This window comes from Electrophorus electricus, chromosome 7, assembly GCF_013358815.1.
Source record: "Electrophorus electricus isolate fEleEle1 chromosome 7, fEleEle1.pri, whole genome shotgun sequence".
NCBI classification, from domain to species: domain Eukaryota; kingdom Metazoa; phylum Chordata; class Actinopteri; order Gymnotiformes; family Gymnotidae; genus Electrophorus; species Electrophorus electricus.
In genome coordinates this window covers 24,386,734-24,412,198 of record NC_049541.1, presented here as the reverse complement: position 1 = coordinate 24,412,198, position 25,465 = coordinate 24,386,734, and the positions used below count along the sequence as shown (strand labels likewise).

General features: G+C 47.1%; 1 protein-coding gene across 2 annotated transcripts in view; it reads left to right on the top strand.

The window, feature by feature from the left end:
- Nucleotides 1-25,465, top strand: part of dlgap1a (discs, large (Drosophila) homolog-associated protein 1a) — a 78,845-nt gene that overhangs the window by 36,601 nt on the left and 16,779 nt on the right. The window contains exons 3-6 of one of the 2 annotated variants that reach the window (XM_035528572.1): nucleotides 13,303-14,416; nucleotides 17,375-17,586; nucleotides 20,808-20,985; nucleotides 22,510-22,747. In XM_035528572.1, the coding sequence (XP_035384465.1) occupies nucleotides 13,379-14,416; nucleotides 17,375-17,586; nucleotides 20,808-20,985; nucleotides 22,510-22,747 (1,666 nt within the window). In that variant the 5' untranslated portion in view covers nucleotides 13,303-13,378. The remainder of the gene's footprint in view (nucleotides 1-13,302; nucleotides 14,417-17,374; nucleotides 17,587-20,807; nucleotides 20,986-22,509; nucleotides 22,748-25,465) is intronic. The other variant, XM_027001269.2, reaches the window with a different exon arrangement.

Here is a 25,465-nt window from a genome sequence, read left to right as displayed (position 1 = left end):
CCAGAGTGGTTTGATCACCAAGACCAGATATGGGCACCATATCTGTCCTATCATGTAGGACATTTGCAATTGGCATGTATAGAGGTAGGTGAGCCAATCAATACAATTATTTAGCTGATGATTTCTGATATAAACTTTTTTTTGGTAAGCACATTATTTTCAGCTTGTAGCTCTTGATGATACTTGCCAATCATTCACCGATGTTGTCATGCTGCCTGACCTTACTTAAGGAATCCAACTTGTTTTCCTGTTGGATTATTTGCCAAGTTTTCGTAACACCCAGGACTCTTTTCAGTGGTTTACAAGTGTTTTTCACTACTTCACACGCAAGATTTGAATCACAACCCCATGACATGTTTAACCACTACTAACATGGCAGTGACTGTGAGGATGCCAAAGATATTTCAGTATTCCATATGTTAGCATATGCGTGCTTTTCTACAAAGCAGCTTTTGCTTTTCTCCCTTGAGGAGTTTTGCACGAAGAGCCTCAGGACCAAACCCTCGGCCAGGATTTTCTGACGGCTGGCGTAACCCCCGTCCATCTTCACAGCACTTTACACAGCCTCTACATAAATTGCTTTGCTTTGGTACAAAGTCACAGGCTTTTACAAAGAGTGCCGTTTGGTTGGCAGGGTGTTATATAAAGGAAGCAAATAAAGGCTTGCGTTTAAATGGCTAAAGTCCAGCACATAAAATCCAACAAAAAAGAGCCTGTGAGGATGATCCAAGTTCATGAGAACATCAGCTGATCCCAGTTTGTTTATGAAACCTTATAAAACACTGCGCTGCCCATATATCCCATTGTTACCATCTGTAAGTAGAATGCTGAGATAAAAGTCACATAAGTGCTCAAAATTGCCTTTAGCGGCAGCCAACAAGCACTCGTTTGTTGGTCATGAATACAGGCAGTAGAGTAAGCAGCAATAAGGGACCTCTCCAGTGGAAATGACTGCTTTCTGGTAACGAACGTCTTCATTTGTGACGGCAGCGTGACGCTCCAGCTGCTGGTTCCTGTCAGGAGCCGCACCACCCACACCGTCGCTCCGTCGTCTACCCCGGGCCATGTCTCACGCCGCTACATCGCAGGAAGCAAGAGTCACTGCATCCCAGTTCTGAACCGAATTGGAAGAAGTGGGGGGGGGGGCTTTCTTTTTTTAATCTCTTTTGGTTTTTGTCTCTGTCTCTCACACATTCCCTGGCTCTTTGTCTGTCTCCCTTTCTTTTCTCTCTCTCTCTCTCTCGCTCTCTCTCTCTAGCCCACGCTTAGTGCAGGATAAGTTGAATCATGGGGCTGAGTGGGCGGCAAATGTGCTCCTTTACTCTCAAATATGCATAGACTCAAACACACACACACACACACACACACACACACATGCATGCAGAAACACGTACATACACACAGACACATCACACATATACACAGTCTGACATATAATTTAATTTATAATCCTTTATTAGCTTGGCTGTGAGTTTACAGTTTTGCATCATAAATGCAAATAATGATTTTTCATATATATATATATATATATATATATATATATATATATATATAAAGACCTCCAAAAATTCAGGTAACTTGGGTGAGGTAAGATAGTAGCAGTCTCTTATGTACTGATATAAACTATTTCTAGAAAATGGGGAGACAAATTTATCTACCAAAGCTGGCATTTCAACTTCTTTTTCAAGTATAATGCGTTTTCAAAACCAGAAAGAAAGGGGGATGCATTGTTAACACTTTCAAAGTTTTTCAAAGAATGTCTCTCATTGATATATTTTGCGCAGTGGAGGAGAAAATGTGTTTCATGTTCCATCGCCATTAGCCTGCAGTACCTACACAGCTCCTTCTCTCTTCCAGGTTGGGTTCACATATTCTGTGCTTCTGGAGAAATTTTCTGTCTTTGGAGGATCACAAATTTGCCAATTTCTTGGGTTTTGTTTCTGGTAGAGGAGTTTAGATTCTGATGGACATCAAGATGCGTGTCTGCTAAGCACAGAGTGTAAAACTCAGTGGAGAGGTGTTTGGCAAGCACAGTGCCATAATTTATGGATTATTGGCTTGCCTGATGAGAGGATGATTGGCTGGCGTGATTGAGTAATTTTCAGTATTTCATTGATCTCTCTTGTATGCCAGTATGTAGCAGATAATTATAAAAGGCATCAAGGAATTTTTGAACCTGGTTTTTAGATGTGAATACGTATATATAGCAAAAGGTAAATTTCACCTTTACATATTAAGCAGATGCTCTTATCCTGAGCAATTTACAATTTCAAGCATGTTAAAGAGGGAGGTGAGTGGAGTGGAAGGAGTCTTACCCAAGGACTCTTATTGGTGTAACCTAAAGCACTTATCTGCATGGTGTTTGAACCACAGTCCACCCATGGGAGTAGCAGCATTGCTAACCCCTTCTCTATACTAACCAAATGAGGCTGCCAATTAATCAGCAAATGCCCAGACCATTACAACCCTGACAAACAATTTTGCCCATAATGCTTTGGACAGGGCTTGAAATTATGTTTAACCAGTTCCCTCTACCAATGAAGCTGTTTCCTGTAAGCAGGCCTGTAACTTGTGCTTTATCCCAAACACAGCAGCTCACACTCTTTTGACGAACCCCAATTTGGAAGGGACTGGCCTCATCTAGACTGTGATCTTCTCCTTCCTCACTGCTTTGTTTCCCAGTGGTGGGTTACAGATTCACATGTGCCTGCTGGCGTTTTTGAAGCTCTTCCTGCCAGTTGAGTGTACATAGCACATGCTTTTTCAGAGAAACACCCACCCCAACTGGGGGAAGAGGTGGCAGAGTGGTAAAGACACCATAAAATCAGCCACTGACTGTAAGCAAGTGACATTTCTACGGTGCAGGTACATGAGTGGTGCAAACTGCAAGTAACAATCCATTTAGTGTTTTAGGAGGAAATGCTGATGTTTTGATGAAGGCTAATACTTTTGTTCTGGCTTTTTTATGGATACATTAACCCCCAGATGGTCTTTCATATTAGCATCTCTGGAATCAGACTGAAAATGTAAGCCAAATTCAGGTTTGCATATTTTTTAATAGTATACCCCCACTTCTAACAACATCATAGAAATTAGGGCAAATGCATCACAAGAAATTCCTAGAAATGAGGGCAAATGCATCACAACTCAGAGTGAAGGCAGAGCTGGAGGACTGAGGCGTTGGGTTTGGACAAATCTCTCCTTGGTCTTGCTCCCTTGTTCTTTTCCCTCTAGCAAGATCGCGATCTCTCTCTCAGGTAGACTCAAGGTGGTATTATCTATGCTGTGCATCTGTCATTTACTGTATTATTTGTATCACCTCATTAATATATGTCTAGAATCTTTTGCAGGGAGTGTTTGTACTTCAGTAACTTCTCAGAATTTGCTACACTCCAATAAAAAATGGATGGGGGTTTTTCTCAGAAATGTATATGCTTTTTGACGCTGGTCATTAAAGGAGCAAACACATTTTCTGTCTCACGCCATCTCAGGAGTCATACAGAGTCAGGCTAAATTAGTAAGTTATAACTGGTTATTATGGGTGTTTTGCTAAATCAACAGACACATTTCGAGTCAGTTACATTTATTAAGTTTTACATGCATTAAATCTTCATCTGCACCTATTTCCAGAGTTGGTTGTAGGTAAACCAGATATGGGTAAGTAAATACAAAAACAAAAGATTTTGATAATTTCTAATAAATTCTAAAATATAATGAGTGGCTGTTTTTTGATCAGCACTTTTATGCTGTGTCATTAATGGCCTGGTTGGGTAGAATGGACTCTCCTCTTGTAGCTCTTATCAGCCAGACAGGATTGCCTCTGGTCTAGATCTGCCAAAAACTTGGCAGCATGCCAGGAATGCATTCCATACTCTGTGCTAATTGGAACGCAATCATGTCATTCACAATCATGACCTGTCGAATGCAATTTGTGTGGCCGTATGAAGGATCCACAACTTAATAGGTCAAGAGAGTGACCCTCCATGTTCCTTCATCAGCCATCTTATATAATTAACTTTAACCATGCATGTCATCCCAGCTAAGCCATATAATTAAACCTATGAAGCCTTACATTCTAAGAATAACTTTATATAGTAATATTACTGCAAAGGATTTGTTGTTGGTTTGAATTGTTATATGTCTTCTGTAAAGGTCTGGAAGGCCCTGAAGCAAAGCCAGTGACTGCTTCATACTGACCCAGATTTTGTAACTGTTAGCCAGGCCCTAGGTCTGTTTTTACATCTCGCAGTGAGATTAAAACGCAATCATAAATGACTGTTTATGCAAATTCTGTGTCAGTTGCTCATATGCTACTCAGCTCTCATGTTTCAATACTGGCTCTTTTCGTAGTGTTTTACTTATTCATAGTATTCATACATCATAGTATTCTACATATTGTAAAATACTGGTTGTCATTAGAAATTATCGCAATAATACTTCTCTGCCATATCGCCCACCCAGATTAGAAGCTTTATGCTCGTTTCCCTGCAGGAGTGTACTAAAGGGAAAACTCTGTTTACACAAATATCACATGAAAGCTTTATACTTCTATTAAAAACAGACCCAAACACTTGCATTGAAGATGTCCCCTTTTCACTTGAGACTGGATTCAATCATTTCTCACTAAAACCAGCCCCAATTTCTGCTTCCAATGGTGAATTGTTGTGGGTGTGGGAAAGGGAGAGTGCAACAACCCCACCCAGGTTCCACCACTAATACAAATGTGCCCTAAACACCAGACCAGAGAGCCAGCAGCCAAAGCACCCCTTTAACCTGCCTGAAGTGACAGTCCCCATCACATCACCCTCTCCCTTTTATCACCACTCTGCGTGTGTGTGTGTGTGTGTGTGTGTGTGTGTGTGTGTGTGTGTGTGTGTGTGTGTGAAAGAGAGAGCATGTATGTGTGTATACCTTTTCCCCAGTCTTTAATATTTTGGTATTACTGTGGGTGTATGTGAAGACACACAGCAATAACAGACTGGCAGGAAACAGCTGGAAACTTCAGCCTCGTTGTTTCTCTTAACCACTCCTTTCAACCTGTAGTGCTCATGAAAATCTGCTCCAGCATCTCCACCCTGCTCAGTTTTACAGAACCTGTATTTACCTATTTGTGAAGGAGTTTCAAAAATGTGTCTGTATAGATATAGTTCTAATGTGTCTATAGTTGAGTTATAGTTATAATATGTCTATAGACACCAGTTTTGTGTGCACATCCTGAAGTTGACATGTGACTGATGTCAAAAACATCTCCATCATTTTTATTTATTCTTTTAACACTCTCTGATGGTTCCTGTTTACACTTGTGCATGGCTTTGATTGCTGTTCTCCAGTCTTTAAATGATTGGTCGTGGTGTCTGATTGGACACAGCCAAGCACACTGGGGTCCCCCTGGCATTGCAGGCCTGGCCCTAATCAGAAGCCAGACTCAAAACAAAAACACCTGTCCCACAGGCAACGTGGAGATTCTGGCGATGTGCGAGCAATCGAAGGCTCGCACAACCCCGCACAGGAACAGATGCCACCTGTGCGTACTCCTGTGCATGGTCAGAAGAGTGACCCGGGACAAGCTGCGCATGAATATTACCTCTGACTAGCATGAGTGTCACTTTGAAAACTCTCCCTGAATGTTAGTCTTAGGCTAGTCTTAACGCTATGAGGCTTTTTGGAGAATGAGTTCTATTGGCTTAAACCTGCATTTCCATTGCAAAAAGCAGCATTTGAAATTCTCTAGGCAGCAAGCTCTTTTTGCTTGAGGCAAAATGGCGTAAGATAAGCTCTCTAAACTCCCATTGCACATTTTTTTTGTATTTTGTTAAGCTCTTTGTGTTTCAAGCATGGAAATAAGTCAACCAACCAAGCTCTAATATTGGACGCTTTAGAGCTTGCGGTGATCTGGGGTCTCATTTGCCTCAGGGCAAACCCCTAATCTCACACAATCACACAGACACACACAAACATGCATACGCAAGCGTGTACCACTATCCCTTTAATTGTTTGAGTGTTCATCCTCTAAGACATACACATCTGAGAGACTCACTCTGAGAAGGCGGATAACCCACATATCAGAGCAAGAGATGTGAGAAATATGTGCTGTTAGTATTTGCTGGTTGATTTCTCGATATTTTTTTTGCCTTTTGCCAAGCTATTTCCTCTCCAGTTTTCTCACATTCCCATGTGGGAAATTAGCAAGGCCAGCTTTAGCGTTCATTTGAAATATTCATAAGATGCCTTCCTTTTTTCTAGAAGGTTAGCTTGGCTGCTCACTTAGTCAGCACTGTCTGTTCGTTGGGGGGGTAACAGAAGAGGAGGTGTGGGATTGGTGAGGGAGGAGAGAGAGGAGAGACAGAGTGAGAGAGAAAGGGAAAGAGTGGGATGAAAAAGAAAGAAGGTACGAGAGGAGAGAGAGAGAGAGAGAGAGAGAGAGAGAGAGAGAGAGAGAGAGAGAACATGAGGCAGAGAGTTTGGCCTTGGAGTTAGAGGGAAGAATACAGATAAAGACTTCAAAGAAGGTAGAGAATGCAAAGAGAACCCTCACACACTAGAACTTCCACATATTGTCCATACAAAGACATGAGATCTTAATAGTGGAAAATGAGTTGCTCAATAATTGGCTATAGACTTTCTGCTTGCAAAAACCTTCTATGCTTTGCACCATATGTACACATGTACGGTATATTGGGGGAGGGGTGGTGGGAGGGCTTGCTTCTGCCTTAGGTACCGGTGAGTGGTCCGTATGCAGCTGTTTTTAGAGGGACATAAATGTTTTGTTGAAGGGTTGCAGCAATTTGTATTAAAGCCATCTGTTTCCATGGTGACGTTCACCCCACGTCTTCAGAGATATTTCTGGAATGGAACTTATTTGCGCATGCGCGCGCACGCACGCACACACACACACACACACACACACACACACACACACACACACACACACACAGACAGAGAGAGAGACACACACACACACACACACGCAAGTCTCTGCGCACAGGCAATATAGAAGAAAGCCCGAGATTCTTCTGTGAACCTTAATGAGTGGGATCAGGTATATTGCATAAGAGCTGCTTGCAATCGCGCTTACTTCCGACTAAAACTCTGCACTGTGGCAGATGTGAGGAATACGTAAGGAAGCTTATTTGCAGTGGGAGGGGCAAGGCTATAAAAATAACCTGGCTGGTACGCATGAGCTGCTCTGGCCCTGTAGAACCGTTTGAGTGGTTCCCCAGAACACAGAATCATACTTAACTGTGGCACAGGACAAATTTACTTTGGGAGAAAGGCACGAGAGAATCAGATCAAGCTGACAGACAAACCGTCTTAAGGGTTCTGTACCGAGTATGTGTGATGCCTGACTAAGCTAACCCTGTAACCCCCCCCAGCCTGCTTTTTTTGTCTCACTCTGTCTCCCTTCATATCCACTCTCTTTGTCTCTCTTTCTCACTGTTTCTCAGCCTCTGATGTCTGCGTGGGAAGAGAGGGTATCTATTCAAGTTGCGTTTTATTTTTGGCTCGCAGGAAGTCTGCAAACAAAAGCTCTCGAGTCACCAAAACGCACAATAGGGCCGTGTATTGATTCAGTAGCTGCCCCGGCGGCGGTGTCTGCACACCAGCCAATCGTGCGCCAGCCACTCGCTCACCAGCCCGGTCACATACCAGCCAGTCGCGCGCCGTCCGTCCGTGCACCGTCCGATCGCGCACCGCCTCCTCCTCCAGGCCTCGTCGGCCCCGATGAAAGCCCCAAACCCCCTCCTGCAAGAGCATCGAGGCACGAACTGGGACTAGGCACAGACCAAGAGCTCACGAAGGCTTGAAAGTGCCCTTGAAAGTGCCCTCGCACAGTAACCCGCGTGCGAATGACGCCGTCCCGCTTGTTAGCCTATTAGCCACTAGGAGCGTTTTAACCATCCCAAGACTCATGCTAATCATAAGTAATGTTTCTCTTGGAGGATAATCTTGTTTGCTCTAAATAAATGTCAGGTGATTATCAAACTATGGAACGAATCAAATTACAGCTTCTTGTCCTTCTCCTTTGTATATCATCAATCACACTCCATTCCGTTTCCATGCAGGCATCAGTATAGGCCCTTAGGTCATAGAGCTTCGTCTTTTCTGTGTGTGTGTGTGTGTGTGTGTGTGTGTGTGTGTGTGTGTGTGTGTGTGTGTGTTGGGGGGGTCCTGTGGCTTCAACAGGGGAGCCCAACGGGAGCCAAACTGGGGCAGACGGAGCAGCAGTAGTGGGATGGCGGCTGAACGGGACGACGGGTGGCAGCAGGTTCGTTCCAGCCCACCTGTCAGTCACGCATGTCTCCCTGGAGTTTCAGGAACAATAGTCCAGAGAAGAGCGTTGCTTGTTCCCACCTCTCCGATGTGAACAGGGTGACGTGACATCTGCCTGTTCTATTACTCCATCCCAGTATGGTTTCCGTACAGCTGCGGGAAACCAGGCAGTGGACAGTTCGGTTTTTCCCCTCACACCTGTCTCAACACATACGTTAATTACAGAGCCTTCCATGAGGTGACTCAGAGCTATCAGAGTGCAGCAAGTGGCAGTCCAGGGCTGACATCGATATCTTTTTCTGCTCTGGTCTTGAGGACAGAGAGCCGTTACGTGTCCTTACTTTGTCGTTTTGAAGCAGCATGGCTCAAACGTAATGGCTGCTCTTAACGGTCAATCAAAAATGCTAATAAGTTAACAGTGAATGAAAGTTGAGGGTGAGTTAGCATCAACTCATTTGCATCATATTAATCTGGCACATATTGGTTCATTCTCATTAGCAATGTTAGCGAGTGTAAAATTTTCTTTAGTTTCACTTATAACTCTTCAAATTTTTGCTTAATATCCTGTTTAATATCCTTTCGATATTCTTCTAGTTAGACTTTCTTTGACATATAGTTTTTAACAATGAATTCGATCCTTAGGTCAGGCTGGCGAACGACGCTTCAAGTCGCACCCTTTCAGATGCCGTGTGACGAGGCGATGGTTCAAAGTGCTATGACAGGGAAGAATGAGAGCAGTGATCACTACTTGATCGATGAAGGAGGTTTCATGATTGAATACCACTCCTATACTGAAGGCCCTCCCCAACTTACTTACTTTCATATTAGCAGTTTTGTCGCCATGTCTGACAGACTAGGCAGTAAGAATATAAAAAATAACTAAAAAATGACATTCTAATGAATTATGCGGTTTGTAACTTCATTAGGCGACCTGTGACATCTCAGGGCTGGATGCTCTCTTGTTTTTTTTTACACATTGCATTCTGTCCATTGGTTCTCTCTCTCCCTCTCTCTCTCCCTCTCTCTCTCTCCCTCCCCCCCCCCCCCCCCCCCGCCATATGTTCTGCTGACGAGAGGTACATCCTGACCTCCCTAATCACTCACTCTGTGAAACTCTCATCAACAGGAAATCAACAGACAGTTGATTTTCAAACAGTGAGGGTGAAAAGACTATTCAGCACAATAATTAGAAATATAGTCTCTTGGACTCAGAACATCAAACATCAAAGTCATGAGGATTCATTGTCTTATTATTCCAACACTTCACATTTTCAGATTTGAGTAATAATTGGTGGTCACATGACTCAGTTAATCAAATGAATCACAAGATTTGTTGTTGCGTAATTGCAACAGGGTCAGACTTAGTTCAAATCAGCAATCAGCAAAGACCCTACAATAGATTATAGGTGTGATGTATTTAAGGTATGCCTGCCAAACGTAAATGGTAAAAGACAGCATGTCAAAAGTTCATGTATAAAACTAGCAGGGATTGCTGCCTGCAGAGTCAGAGGTATTGATGAAGGAGTCAGAGTATCGCCCGTGACGACGGGCTAGTTGGTTCTGCAGTCATTTTCAGATAAAAAGGGAGTGGACAGTGGATCAGGGCTGAGTTTTAGCGGAGCTGAAAGGTTCCATGTATGTTGGGTTGTTTATTAGCTATTCTACAGCCGTTGCTATTGGCTACCAGTCATTTTGCCTCCACATTTAAACACTCGGAACTTAACTGACTGATTGCAACTTGTCTTTTCTCAATACACCTGTGCTCTGATCCCTGTTTTTTTAAAAAGGGCAGGTGACGCCTGCAAATGTATTATATAAAGGCATAAAGGCATCAGTTTAGCTGTATTCATGAGTGTTTGCCTAAACAGTATTTACAAGTGCACTTAGACTATAAATGTGTATTGAAAGCATCCAGATAACATCTGACCTTTGGTCATTCATGGAAGAGGCCAATAAAAGTTGATGCAGCATACACAGTATACGGTCAGCCAAGTGTTTGACTGTAAAATGTATGAAAGCATTAGGTCCAGCTGTAGCGTAGGTAAACCTAATGAAGTGATCCTTCCTACATTTTACAGGAGCTGAACCTTATCGTAAGGAATTTTTTCCAGCTCCTTTTTCCTGCTCCAGGGGGAAGCGGGCCTCTTATTAGGTTATCAAAACTCTGCCCACTTCTTCCCGTATGCCAACCCCCCCCCACCACCACCACCACCACCACAACCTGGCAAACGTCGGAAAAAGCCCCACGTGCTATTTACTTTCTTTTCTTTTCTATTTTTTTTTTTTTTGTAAGAAGTTACAATAGAGAGACGGCTGTAATTGGCTCGTAACGAGATGCAGTCTTGTAAAGAACGTGGGGGCGACGTGGTACAACGGAAGCATGGTTGTTGCGGCATAAGTCACACTAATTGCGTTCTCGCAGTGTGTGATTGTGAGAGAGGTGACAGTGGGGCAGTGTGTGCGTGTGTGTGTGTGTGTGAGTGTGTGTGTGTGCGTGTGCGTGTGTGCAGTCCCAACAGCACGCCATGCGGGACAGCCGTGTCAGTGCATGCAGGTCGTCGGGACTGCTGTGCTGGTGTAGCTGTCATCATGCCTCACACTGAAACATCACAGAGACTTTCTTAACATCTCCAACACCCACCTCCCTCAGTATCCTCACATACACACAAACGCATGCACACAAACACACACACACACACCCTCCTTCTGTGATAAAATGTTGACTTGATCTCTGGGTCCCCTGCCTCCTGTGAATATGTCGAGTTGTCATCTTTGCGAACTGAGTGCCCCAAACTGCTGTTGTTTTGCCAATCTTCTTGTTTTGTTTTTTTTTGGGGGGGGGGGTCAAGGGCGCTATCACTTCATTATGTTGTTCCTAAGGTGCTCTCAGGTGGCACAAGCTTCCTCTGGGGGACTGTATATGTGGCTCTGAGATTGGCATTGAAGAGCTGTGTCCACAAGCATGCTCTGCTCAGCATAAGAGAATCCTCCCTGTTACGATCCCTGTGGCTCCCTGTGTGACTCTGCCTCGCTAAGCTTGCCAGTACAAAGGCTTACTATAAATGAACACCATTCTTCCTGCGTGTTTGTGTGTGTGTGTGTGTGTATGTATGTGTGTGTACACACGTATGTGTGTGTGTTAGATCAGAGGCTTTGTGCTCCAAGCTGCTGCAACCCTCTGTCATTAGACTGTCACAAGGCCCAATAATAACCACTCTAATAACAGGGTATGCTGCTTGCTTGCTCTCTCTCTCTCCCTCTCTCTCTCTCTCTCTCCCCCGCGGTGTGCTCTTCCTGGAGCAACGGCGCATCTTCCTCTCCGACGTCACGTAATTAGCGCGGCTGAATAGGGAGTGGCGCTCACCACCCGCAATTACCAAGACTGAGCCCGACAAAGTGGCGGCGTGAATGAAACGGATGCAGCCGTCTGACTGGCGGAGCACAGCGATGAGGAACCGGGGCACCGAGTGCTCAGCCGATCAACTGCCCGCCCTCCCCGAACCCTCCGCACGGTGCGGGGGCCTGCTGGCTCCTCTCAGGGGCCACTGGCTTCCCGCCTCAGTGTGGCTAAATATACCCCGAGAGTGGCAACCTGCCGGTGCCAAAATAGCAAAACTGATCTTCATTTCTCTGCAGTTACTTACGGAGATTGCCAGGCTCGGCGGTGTGTGCGCGAGTGTTTGTGCGTGTGTTTGCGTGTGTGGTTGGGGAGGGTTTTGGGACGGTGTCTCAGGGAAGGTGGCAAGTAAAAGTATCCATACCACTCGCTAAATCCGAGGTACTGGGAATAAGGATCAAACCTCGGAATTGATTGCAGGGGTCTCCCAACCACCTTGGTGCAGCCCACCAGAATTGGACTTTCGCAGGCTCTGATTACCCCAGGAGCTGGTCTCCCAGCAGCTTTTGCAGCAGGGATGCACATACCACTGCGGGAATCTGAGCAGTTGTGCCAGGCCCATCCAGGGCTTGTGCCCAATCTCCTTCCAGCAAGGGTGACAGTGGCAGTGCCAGGCAGTGGCCACGCCCATCCAGGGCTCAAGAACAGCAGCCACGCCCATCCAGGGCTCAGGAACAATAGCCACGCCCATCCAGGGCTCAGGAGCTGCTAGTCTGAGTCACAAGGGGGGATTTATTGATTCTGGGGCCTTTAGCAAAGGAGGAATGCTTCCACCCCCCACCCCACCCCTTATCTGCCCCAACCGCCCACCCTTAACCCGAGGTTTTCTCTCGGCTTCCATGCTCACTTGTCTGGACTGCTCTTGTACAGTGGGGTGTGTCTAATGTGTCATTCTTTGAGCTGGCTGAATGATGGGAGCATTAAAGAGCAGTGTTGTTTTTTGCGTGTTATATTTTTTTAGGAAAGTGAAATAGTTAGGCCCACTAACCCTTGGACCTGCCCATGAACTGACAGCCCACTTCAGATTTCTGCCCAGCCTCACTTTCTGTGTCTATGGCTGAATTGACGTTCCCCCATAACCCACAGGGAGCAAAAACTCACTTGGATCTATTTAAATCATGTGGATCTATTTAACTGCTGTTAGAAAGAGCAGATCAAGAAGCCAAGGAGAAAGAGAAATCTCTTCCAATATTGTTAATGGGGTACGCTGCTAAGGCAAGACATGTGCTGTCCAGATTGTTTAGCAGACATGTAAAACAGAAATCCTGCAAGGCTGCTCTATCACTTCATTCGTGTTTATTACTCAGCTACAGAAGTGAGTACAGGAAGCCAGACCCCAGCTAAACGCTGTATAGTGTGGCTCCTTTCACCCCGCAAAAATGTTTCCCAGCATTCACTAGTTGTTCCCAGAATACACCAGTGTTTCCCAGTGTTCATGACATTTTTGTGTGATTCCTGCTCTAACACACTCGACCCAGCTCATAACAGCTTCAATGGTTAGCTGATCACATGGATTTAACATGATCTAGTGCATGTGAGTAAATGAGGAGTGACATAATGGGGTGTGTCAGCTTGGGGAAAAGAAGAAAAGAGTGTGTGAGAACTGCCGTTCATGCTCTATCTGTGCTCAGCAGGTCAAGCTGGACAAGTTGGGAGCCGTGCAGTGCAGCGAGTGCATGACCCCGGGCGTGGCCGGGTGACCCCGTCCCAATGATGAAAGGCCTGTCCAGCAGCCGCAGCCATCACCATGTGATGGCCTGCGACCCCTCCTATGACCCGCTGGGTCACCACGTCGAGCGCAAGCCCTACCTCATCGGCCAGATCGACGCCCCGCCCCCGCCCGAGCACCCATATTACTCGTCGCGGGGCTCGTATCAGCCGGACTGCGTGGTGCCTTATGGGACCTTTCCCCGCCGCCACTACATCCCCAGCCACGACTCGAAGGACGAGTGGGCCATAGTGCCCTACGTGGGGGGCGGGGGCGGTGGGATGGGGGGCCCCAAGAGCCCGCGTGGCCCCGTCAACCTGCTGGAGCAGCTGGACCGGCAGCTGCCGATGGCGCGCGACGGCTACCACACGCTGCAGTACAAGCGGGCGGCTGCGGCGGCCGCCGCCCTGGAGCAGCGCAGCGACAGCCCCGGGCGGATCCGGCACCTGGTGCACTCCGTGCAGAAGCTCTTCACCAAGTCGCATTCGCTGGAGGGCCCGCACCACGCCACGCACCACGGCAAGGGCGCCCAAGGCACTAATGGCGGCAAGGCCAGCCCGGACGGCGAGGGCACGCCCGCCCGCCCACGTCGCCGCAGCAAGAGCCGCGAGCGCTGCAAGTCAGCCGAGCCCAAGCAGCGCGCCCCGCCCTCGGGCTACTGGAGCTCGGACGAGCCGGAGCGCGACGCCTGCCTGCTCCGCCATGCCCCGCCGGGCGTCATGACCGTGGGCCGCCACCCAGACAAGGCGCAGGCGCAGTACTTCCCGGAGGCATACGCCGCCGCTGCGGCGGTGGTGACATCGCCGGGCGAGCAGGTGTTGAAAAGCTCGCGCAGCAGCAACGACGTGGCCCGCTGCTCCACGTGCGCCGTGGTGCCGCTGGGCGCCGACGTGGCACCACTCATGAAGAAGAGCTCCTGGTCGTCCTCTCTCACGGTGAGCAGGGCGCGCCAGGTGTACCAGAAGGCTGCTGTTAATGTAGATAAGGCGCTAGTGAAAGCAGAGGCTTATCAGCAGGAGCGCTCATGCCACTTCTTGCAGGTATGCAAAATAAATCATCAAATTAAATAAAAAACAACCCCACCCTTCTTTAAGTTCCTCCCCTGCACTCCCATGCTTAGCTGACCACCCACACGGTCACCCTCGTCACCACCACGTTCCCACTCCTCTCTTCTGGAGAGAAAACCTCCAGCTTTAATTTGAGTTCTGCTGAGAAGTAAGTGCACGCCACTAGCCGCCTTACTTTCTGTTTAGATGGCATCTGTATCGGATCCATTTGATCTCTTTATGTGGTATTATTTTATTATTATTATTATTATTATTATTATCTTCCGAACCTTTAAAACTTCATCTTTCCCAATGTTTTTTTTCAGTTTGTGTGTGTGTGTGTGTATGTGTGTGTGTGTGTGTGTATGTATGTGTGTGTGTGTGTGTGTGTGTGTGTGTGTGTGTGTGTGGATAAGAGGTGTAGCGATTGTTAGTATGTTTGTGGAGAGAAGAGTTTTTTTCTAATTGAGAGGACATAAGAAAAAGAAATAAAATTTTGCGATCCAGAAACTTCCGCTTTGTGCTGTAGCTTGGCAATCGATGTTGCTCGGCAATCACTGTGGTGTTGTAGTCCGAGCATGTGTAAGAACTGTGAGCTGCTACAGGTCTCTTAAAATGTAGATAATATAGTCCGATAGATACAAACATTCACGGTAATAAAAACACATTAAAGGTATCTGTGGCAGCTACTGTGTTGTGGGAAGGAGAGAACTAGGAAGATGACACTCCTTTTTAAACAGTTAATTCCACTTCTTTTCTGTGTAGTACCATCAGTGCATTCCAGGACTGCATTGTTACTTCATCCGGTATTGGTCATTGTCCAATAGGCCCAGTACCACCCACGTCAGACTTGTAAAAGCACTCAGATGAAGTGTGAGCGTTTGACTGGTTTGACGTTCACACGTGGGAACTCGGCGCACTCATCCAGACCCTCGGCAGAGGCTAGACCAGGCAGAGAGGATCTCTCATGTCTACCCTCTCACACTCTGTCCATGCAGAATAAATGGCATCTCTTTCTCTGTGTGAAATTCAGAGCCAAGTTGCCATAGTAACCGTGAGTGACAGGGCTTTTGCTGAACGGCTCCGGATATGAATGATTGTGGGATGGCACTTGGATATCGAGCGAGTGGCTGATCGCCCTTCAAGTGCCTGAATGATCGCCACTGCCAAATTATCCGGAATGATGGTTTGAAATGGCGCAAAGCAACTTTTAAACTTCTTTAGATGCATGTGTGTGTGTGTGTGTGTGCGTGTGTGTGTGTGTGTGTGTGTGTGTGTGTGTGTGTGTGTGAAAAAGCGATAGTCTAAGTGGGGCTGATATTATGAAGATGTGCTCTGGATGTACAGTCAGCCTGAAAACCTCAGCAGTCTGTGGAATTTAAAAAAAATTTAAAAAACAGTTCTGTCCTGGCACTTTGTTTAGAAAACATGTGGCGGAAGAGGCCAAAGAGAAGCTTTCAAAGAAACCTCCGGAAGCGTAGCCAGGGGGCTGATAATGAGAGCTGATGGTAGCTGTGATGTTGGACACAGTCTTGTATCCCCCGTAAATACAGCAAACAATCGGAACACGCAGGAGCTGGCAGGCTTCCGGCTACTACATGCAGAAGCTGCTGCCTGCCTGCTTGGCTCGGGAGTTCAGCACGGATTTGACGCGGTGGGCAGACCCCTCGCCCGTTTGCCTGTAGTGATTGGAAAGTCAAATAGTGCAGGATATGTGGACAAATTCTGCATATCTGTGTATGGGTATGCATGTGTGTGTGTGTGTGTGTGTGTGTGTGTGTGTGTGTGGGCATTGAGCTGGTGCTACTGGTGTCATCTAGCCTCCACTGACTGCCTTTTATACCGTGCTGACGTCACGCTAGCCCGTTTCCCAGGCAACGGCAGCTCCGCAGTGATTCACACAGCGGCGGAGAAATTCTTCGGCGTGGGATTTTTGCGGCACGCCGTGTGAGAGAGTCTCTCCTAAAAGAGCAGCCATGCTGTGCGCTGTACGAGTCGTGGCTGACTGCGTAAGCAAGCGTCCGGACCAGGCGCCGAGAGCGGATGTGTCCATTGGCACACCAACGTGCCGGGCCTGGCCACTTGACTCTTGATTTCAGACTTCAGAGGAGCCCGTGATGTGAATTAGGCTGTTTTTATGCCTGTTTTTACTAGGATTGTCATTTTAGTTGTAGTGGCTAAAGTCACTGAACGTTTGATAAATTGATGACTGATTTAACATCATTTTTAGCAAGCATATAGTAATTTTGGTCCTCAGTACTGATCCTGGTAGATATGCGAATCATCTGATAAGTGCAGTTTGTGAAGCTTCTCTTAATCACATACACTCCCAGATGTTGCTGTCACAGCAAAAAAAAAAAAAGTACCTTGAGTACCTTTGAAAGACTCTTTGACTATTTCAAAGCTTGCAATATAAAACCACAATTAGGTGGAAATTGTGTTCAAAATGCCCTGTCTGGTTAGGAAGAGGGAGGGCTATGCTCAGAGGCTGCAAACCCTGAGAGCACAGCACTGAGACAGATGTACAAATCTGAGAGGCATCATTAGCCTATTCGTGCTATCTAACACTGGCAGTCTTGTTGATTACATATGCCCAGCACTGAACGTGGGAGGCTGTATAAGGGGCACAAGGTGTGTGTGTGTGAGAGAGACAGAGAGAGAGAGAAAGAGAGTGTGAGAGTATGTGTTTGTGTGCATGTGTGGTGCATGTTTCTATGTGTGTGCATGTGTGTTTATTTGTGTGATGTGTCTGTGTCTGTATGTGCATTTGAGTGTGCGTGTGTGTGTGTGTGCGCGTGTGTGTGTGTGTGCGTGTGTGCGTGTATTTGTGCATATATATTTGTGTCTGTGCCTGTGAGCTGCAATGTGGGGCATGCCAAGGCCGGCAACCACGGTGGCACGCGGGCGCCTTTGGAAACTTCGTGACGTCGTGTCACCTCTGACTCCCTGCAGGTGCCTCAGGACGATTGGGGCGGTTTCCCGATGGGCAGGGACGACGATATTCCATGCAGGCGCATGCGCAGCGGGAGCTACGTCAAGGCCATGGCAGAAGATGATAGCGGCGACTCAGACGGGAGCCCAAAGCCCTCGCCCAAGATGCAGGCGCGACGGGCCAGCTACCTCAAAGCCACCCAGCCGTCCCTCACGGAGATGACCACGCTGAAGTAAGAGCCCTCCCACGCCTTCCATGCACAGCCTACAGCCAGCATTACACCGCATTTCTTATTATGCTGTGATGCAAGTGTTCTGGATTTTGGGGAGACTTCAGACTTTAAAATGTAAGGAATATACACCCAGAAAGCCAGAATTAAAAATCAATATGCAAATGTATCCAGCAATATGCAAATAGATCAGGCTAAGCCACTCCTTGTCTGCTGTCAATCAGATTTAGAAATGGAAGCATTTATGAAATTGTGTTCCAGTTAGATGTATATAAATGCACAGATTTTATCTGCCTCTTTCTGTCTTTGCAGCATTTCTTTTTATCATTACTATTTTCCTGATAATTTACCTGTTTATCAGCATGTCCTGTCGCACAGACCCACTAGATCTGGCTGTTTAAAATAAAAAGACTCAAAAACAAAAGGGTTTAATCCAAAGTGGAATCAAGCTCAAACTCAAATATGTCAGTACTGCATATGTGTGGATGGTTGCCACGATACCTGTTCTAGACTGTGTTTATTTGTTGGGGTACGTCCATGCCACTATCAGTCTGCAGTCATCTATGTGCATCTCAATGCAGTGCACATTTCTGTTCTAACCTACCTCTGTTAAGCCTCTACCAGGCTTGGGTGCTTTTAATGGCTTGGTATGGGCTTGTTGCAAGCAGCAAGACTGAGGGGCTTCAAGGACTGGGTTGAGAACCTCTGCTGTTGACTAGGATGGCCCGCTTGCTCTGGGTCAGTCAGTCAAGATTTGGGTCCACAGGTTTAGCTGAACCCAGTTTAAAGGAATAACTAGCCAAAACTATAGACGATATACTGTTAACTGTGCATGAAACTTGTAGGGCACTGTTATGGAAATGAGAAGGCACCAGTTGGTCTGAAGTTTCTTTCACTGTTTGCTGCTTTGCATTCCTACACGTGCCAGCAGTGATGTCCCTTTTATGTAGGTCACAGAGGTTTACTTGCTGCTGGGTAATTAGCCTAAAATTAGCGTTGCTACTCTGGCTGCGGAGCTGTGCCGGATGAGTGCATTGTTGTGATCGGAGGGTTTACAAGGCTTTGCTGTGATCGTGGGATTAACATAGGCACGCGCACGCATTTCACGGAAATCTGTGAAAGCCGCGTTTTTCCTGTTACGCACCCGAAAATGCGCAACAGAAAATGACTGGTGTATGAAGCCTCTGTAAACACGCTTCCCTTTGGCACAGATATCAATTAATCTCCACAGCAACGCGGGTCCTTTATACAGGCCAGCCAGTAGCTCCGGCACAGTTTTAATTAAGAGAGTTATGTAGACTCTATAAGTAATTACTCTTAATTAGCCCTGGGACTTCTTTAAAAGTGCTGAACTGACATCATAAACTACATTTTCCATGTTTGACTTAGGGTTGCAGGTAAAGCATCGCGAATGCTCAGAAGTAGATGGAAGCAAAATCGATTTTTGCTGCCTCACCGTCGTTATATTTAGAAGCGTATTAACTGATCTGTTTTAATGAGTGCAGTGTGCTAAAACGCAAGCGCCTGTGCACATTATGTTAACCGCAGTAGACCATACTCATGGCTTAGACAATTTGGGGTTGCCATAGTGACAGATCCCCCTCCCCCCCCAAATAAAAAAATCTTCTTTTAAAATAATAAAAAAACATCTTTTAAAAAGTTCAATATGCACAGTAAGAATCAGTTGAACTTTTCCCTCGTAGTTCATGGAACCTGTGCTGTACCTAGAGATCTTGTTTGTAAAGTCTAATGGCAGTGTGAACAGTGCAGGTGTGTGATGTGAATGCTGGCCAGGCCTGGCAGACGCAGACCGGAAGGTTGTGGATTTGCAAATTTATGTTATTATTTTGGCATTATGGACATGTGTGCGTGTGCGTGTGTGTGTGCGTTTCTGTGTTTTATATTGGGACTATTTGGTGGCAAAATGCAGGGATCGATCTTTGTTCTTTTTTGTTCATTCTCGAGGAGAAAGAGGGAACTTGTCTGTTAATTGATTAATTGGTTTAAATTGATGTTATATACGAATGACTCATTCGTTATACCTCTGCCATTACTAATGCAGCGATTATGAGAGGACCGACAGTTAACTGCTGGGAGCTAGCTTTCTCTCACCACTTCTCTTTTGATTTACTCTCAGTAATTACTGTGTAACTGTTCGGGGACACAGAAGGTGTAGAGGAAGCAGTTGATCTATTGTGCTCCTCAGACGATACGGTCCATCTTTTTTGTGTCTGTTAGTGTGTGTCATCCTTGGCTGACGTAGGTGGCAGGGAAGGGCAGTACCATGAGTGTCAGGAGCCAGCCAATCGGGTGTGTGTGCCATGCCACCTGACCAATGACATTATGTGAAATCAGACTTGCTAGGTGCCCTAAGCCCCTCCCTCTGGCTCTGGAGTGTTGTCCTCCACTGTTCTCTGAATTTAACCACAATGTTCTCGAGGAGAGCAAGAGGGCTACTGTGGGGGCCGACTGGCCAGCAGTGCATTCATTAAGAATGTGTGTGCGTGCCCGCATGTGCGTGTGTGTGTGTGTGTGTGTATATATGTGTCATCCACTGATGTCTGGCCTTCTGCTGCAGATATTGCGACTGTATGTGAAGTGTCTGCCTGTCAGAGATGTGTGTGTGTGTGTGTGTGTGTGTGTGTGTTTGCGTGTGTGCGTGTGTGTGTGTTGAGCTTGGCTGTGTGGGTGGCCTTAAGTGAGTTTAGCTGTTTCTTCTTAGCAATGGTTGTATGCTGTCGCTAGCCATAATTCTCTATCTCTCTCCCTCTCCACCTCTCTGTCTGTCTATTTAAAGGCCGCCATACATGATGCAGGTCTGGAGTGTTTTGCATTCGATGTGCGAATGTGTTCTCGGCCCCCACGCCGACCGATGAAGCGACTTCGACATGACAAACTCCCCCATAGCCTTCCAGCAAACTCCCCCCCCCCTTCTGCTATTGATTTCAGAGCTTTAGATTTTGACGGAGTGAAAGTACAGCTCTGAGTACCCTTATGCATGCACTTTGCAGAATGTTGGGTGATTTTCAGATTTTCAGGATGCCCAAAGGGTTTTTTCGCAATCACACGGAAGTTCGTCTCATCTCCGAGGTTCCTCTTTTCTCCTAGATGACAGTGCACCTGTGTGTTGTGTTCTCTCTCTCTCTCTCTCTCTCTCTCTCTCTCTCTCTCTCTCTCTCTCTCTCTCTCTCTCTCTCTCTCTCTCTCTTGCTCCCCCGCTGCAGCATATCTACAGAACATTCTCCAAAACTACAGATCCGGAGTCACAGCTATCTGCGTGCGGTGAGTGAGGTTTCCATCAACAGAAGCATGGAGAATCTGGACCCCAAGGCTCTCCTCGCCTCGCCCCAGTACCGCTCACGCAACGAGAGCTACATGAGGGCTATGAGCACCATCAGCCAGGTTGGTGCCACTGCGGACCGTCTCAGTCCAGAACGGTTGAGTTCAGTCAGAACCACACAATATTAACATTGGTTAACACAACATTGGTGTGGTCAATTTGATCCATCGCCATAACCACGTTCACATTTGTGTGTAATTAACCAAATAATACATATGTCCATTTTGACATTCCAACCAGGTTCATGTGATGGATTGATATTGTTCACAAAGCAACCTTGCTTACTTTCTGTCAAATCGTTTCAGGGAAGATTTCCATAATTACTCCAGTAAATTGAAATAATTGACATTGAATATTCATAGTAACTTTAAATGACACATTTGCTTTAGGAACTTCTGGACTCATCGTAATGCATCTTTAGTGCCCTCCCCCCCAATTCTTACACTTCCTCAGCTTGTACATTTGGACCATAGACCAAAGTGAGACAGGCACACATATAAGGCTGTTGTAGTCTCTAACGCTCCCCAGGCTGAGATCTGCTACAGCAGACCTTAGCCTGACTCCGCATTTATGGATCATGCCTGCCTCCACAAGCACTACTTTCTCCTTCTCTGCCTCCACCAGCATGGCTCCCTTCCGGTCTCAAGAAGATTAAAACCCCGCTCAGTTCCTGCCGCTCAAATCCCGCCGCTCGAATCCCATTGCTCGCTGCTCGCCTCCTTCTGGGTGTCCTGCACTGCGGGGAAACACAGACTTCTCTTTTGAACCCAACACTGCTTAATGGTTTTGTCGTTGAGTATTTTTTTTAACAAGAGATGCCTTTGAAGAGCTGCTGTTCAACAGAAGTCGCGTACCGGTGTGCGCCATGCAGAGTCAGAAGAAGCCCATACGCTATGTGGATTTTTCCGAGTGGAAGTGGGTAGGGGTTGGCAGTCGCTTTTCTCTGAATTCAAATAGAGCCCGTTAATTTCCGCACGTAATCGAATCACCAACTGGGCTGCGTTTCGCAAATGAAGATAGCGATCGTTGTTACATGGTGGAGAGGCTGATAGAAACGGCGTTCGCTCTGCCGTGCAACAATGAGAATTTTAGGAGGCAAAGTCGTTTTTAGCCTGCTAGAATCCTGCTGGTGCTTTTTCAGTGCATTGTGCTGGAAATTCCCATTTGAGATTCCCATTCTTGCCTCTTTTGTATTGAATCACATAAACCTTAATTCTCTGAATGCAGCTCCCATGACAGACCCTCTGCTTTTTCTCTTTGATGCTTTTTCCTCTTGCCAATGGACTGTCCCCCCATGGCTTCTCTCTCTCTCTCTCTCTCTCTCTCTCTCTCTCTCTCTCTCTCTCTCTCTCTCTCTCTCTCTCTCTCTCTCTCTCTCTGTCTCTCTGTCTCCCCCACACACACATTGCTACATGAGCAGGTAAGTAGGTCTGTTTCGATTAAAACACACTAGCAGGACTGAGGACTCTGGCTGATTTTTTGGTGTCCACTTTGTCCCCTGACCTGGTCGTCCACCCACTCCGATCTACTTTCTTTCCTTCCCCTTTTTCACTCTCACACTTCCTCTCCTCCCCTCCCTTCCGAAGGTGAGCGAGGTGGAGGTGAACGGGCAGATCGAGGCCGTGTGCGAGAGCGTGTTCAGCGAGCTGGAGTCGCAGGCCGTAGATGCCCTGGACCTGCCCGTGCCGGGCTGCTTCCGCATGCGCAGCCACAGCTACGTGCGTGCCATCGACCAGGGCTGCTCGCAGGACGACGACGGGCCGCTGCTCCCCGCCTCACCGCCTCGCACCACCACCACGGTCAGGACCATCCAGAGCAGCACAGGTCAGCTTGGACCTTGGTCCACACACACACGTCAGTATGTATGCCCACGCACTTCACAGCTCTCCCCAGCGCAAGCACACCAAAAGTCGGCGCAGTTTTTGCACGGTTTTCCCACCGTTGGCTTCTAACGCAAATCCTGCAGTTTTGTTTGTTTCGAAAGAGTTTTTAAAAAACAACGCAGTCGAGGAGACATCTAACTGGGCGGTTCTGAGAGCCCACAGTTAATTTGCATTGGTTTTCCGAGTCTCTCAGCACGGCTTTTGGGAATCCGAAGCTCCTGTTCTTTAACATGGCTGTACATGCTGCAGTCAGGGCGGTGCTCCAGGGGTATTAGGGGTCCGGATACTGCCTCAGGGTGGTATTTGTCATAACAGTGTGTTAGGGTCGATAAAAGTCTGAAATGGCGCTGGAGCGAGTGCTGAACGGTGTGCTGAGGAGGTTCTGAACACTGTGCTGAGGTGCTGTGTGGGGTAAATGCCCTCATGCTTTGTGAGGTAGTGCTGAGTGCCGTATGAGGTAAATACCCTCGTGCTGTGTGAGGTAGCGCCGTGTGCGGTAAATACCCTTATGCTGTGCAAATGTTGTGCTGGGTGGGACTGTAGGTTAGCGTCTGCTGTCGGTGTGAACACGACGGTGACATGACAGCCGTGGTCACACGCAGAAAGCCATCAGGCAAGATCCCATCTGCGCTGCTAAGCGGTGCTTTTACTAGCAAAGACAAACGCGTGAGTGAAGAAGCGTGTAGAGGCTGCGTGAATCTTAAGACGCTCGCGGGTTCTGCTGGGAATACACAAGTTCTCCATCTCGCTCTCAGCCTTCCAGACCCACGCGGGAACACGCCGTTCCAACTGAGGCTCTGAGAATGCTGTAGTCGTTAACATGTCATTAGCATGACGCTAGATTCCATAATAGATACAGAATTTTTTCTGCTCAAATTGCAGGCCTTTCTCGAGATGAGGCCTTCGAAATAGAGAGCATTGTGGCACAGCCCTTCAAAACCATAATGGAGGCCACTCGTGTCTAAAGATGTGGACACCATGAATTCCCTATGCTATATGGACAATAGCGGTCAAAGGGTTCTGCTTATTATTATAACTCGCAAATAAAATGCCCGCATTTCAGCACCGACACGTCTGAATCTGGCTAAAGCTTCTCGTTCCTGCGGCAGCCTTTGAGGGCATTGGGGTTTCGCGTGTGATCTCCGAGATGCCCTCTGCTTTCATGCATCTTCTGATCACCCAAAAGTTTCGTCAGATCGGAACATCGGGACACGGGTGCGCTGAGCAGAGCTACAGGCTGCCGTCATGCATGTTGGCTTCTGTGTGCAGACTGAGGAATAGGACTGGAGCCAGACACCGTGGGATTACACAGTCTCTTTCCGCTGGCTCCAGTCCAGCTCGGAAAAAAGGAAGTTCTCCCTCTCTTTCCCAAGACACCTACATTTGGGACAGTCCGGCATGTGGGGGTGTGCTGGTTTCCTTTATTTAGAAACCAACTACAAAAATGTATTTTGATCAGTTTATGTAATGTTCTTTACTACAGCTGTAGCTGTAGCGTTACATTACAGCTGTAGCTGTAGCATTACATTACACTTTACTACAGCTGTAGCTGTAGTGTTATGGTTTAGCGTTACATTCAATAACAGAAGTTTTACATTAATAGGTTTGCAGGATAAAATAGTGGAAGTGAATAGGGGCTTGTTTTCTTTTGGTTAAAATACAGTCTTGGCGATGTCGCAGATAGAGTGGTTTTTGAGAGTAACGAGACTGCCACCCTGCCTGTTGTTATTGTTTTGAAGACAGTTATTTCAGGTGTGTGCCTTTCTGTTATAGAGACATTGTAGGCATCATATTGACATTGTATAGAGAGAATGTATGAGAGGGAATATGTATAATAGATTTGTGTGTGTGTGTGTTTGTGTGTGTGGTCGATCTGCACCTTGACAGTGTATGTCACTGCATTGTGTATGCAGTGCCTTGTGCCTCGACAGTGATGCGTAAGTACATGTCTGTCTGTGTGTGTGTGTGTGTGTGTGTGTGCGCGTGTGTGCGTGCATGCATGCATGCATGGTTTTGTGTGTTTGTGCATGTGTGCTCGTCTGTGTGTACATGGTTGTTTGTCTGTTCATGTGTGTGTATATGCATGTGTATGGTCTTATGTGTGTGTGGCCCTTTGCCTCTCCCGTTGCGTGGCAGATTTAGTCCCCGTCCTTCTGGGCCGGCAGCGTGTGGCCCTTCCAGCTGCCTCTCCACCCACCATGTCAACCCCCCGCCCACCCCGATGAATTATAGCGGGACTGATGGAGGAAGCTGTCACGTCTGACATTGAAAAACCTCGTCCTCTCCTCCTCCAGAACGCTGCGGTGTATCCAAACTGGCAGAGGCGCACCATCTGCCTCCAGTGCTGCTGACAGGCTCACGCGTCCTGCATGCGGCTCCGCATGCAGACTGGAGCAGAAGATCTTTGAAGAGGGTCAAAGTGGAAACAGCCTTTTCTTGCTGATGTGACAGGAATGACATGCTTTCCCTTTCGCGTTGGACTCGGGAGGTTTGCTGGTAGCACTCGATTGCCGTCTGTGGCGCCATGCCAGTTTGCGGCTTATCTTCAGTGCACCCTGTAAGCGGCCTTGTGTGCTGCCGCTCTGCCACAGGCGTGCAATCATCAGGTCAGCGGCGGTGTGACTCCACCCCTTGTAAGCAAACTCATCCATATTCATCA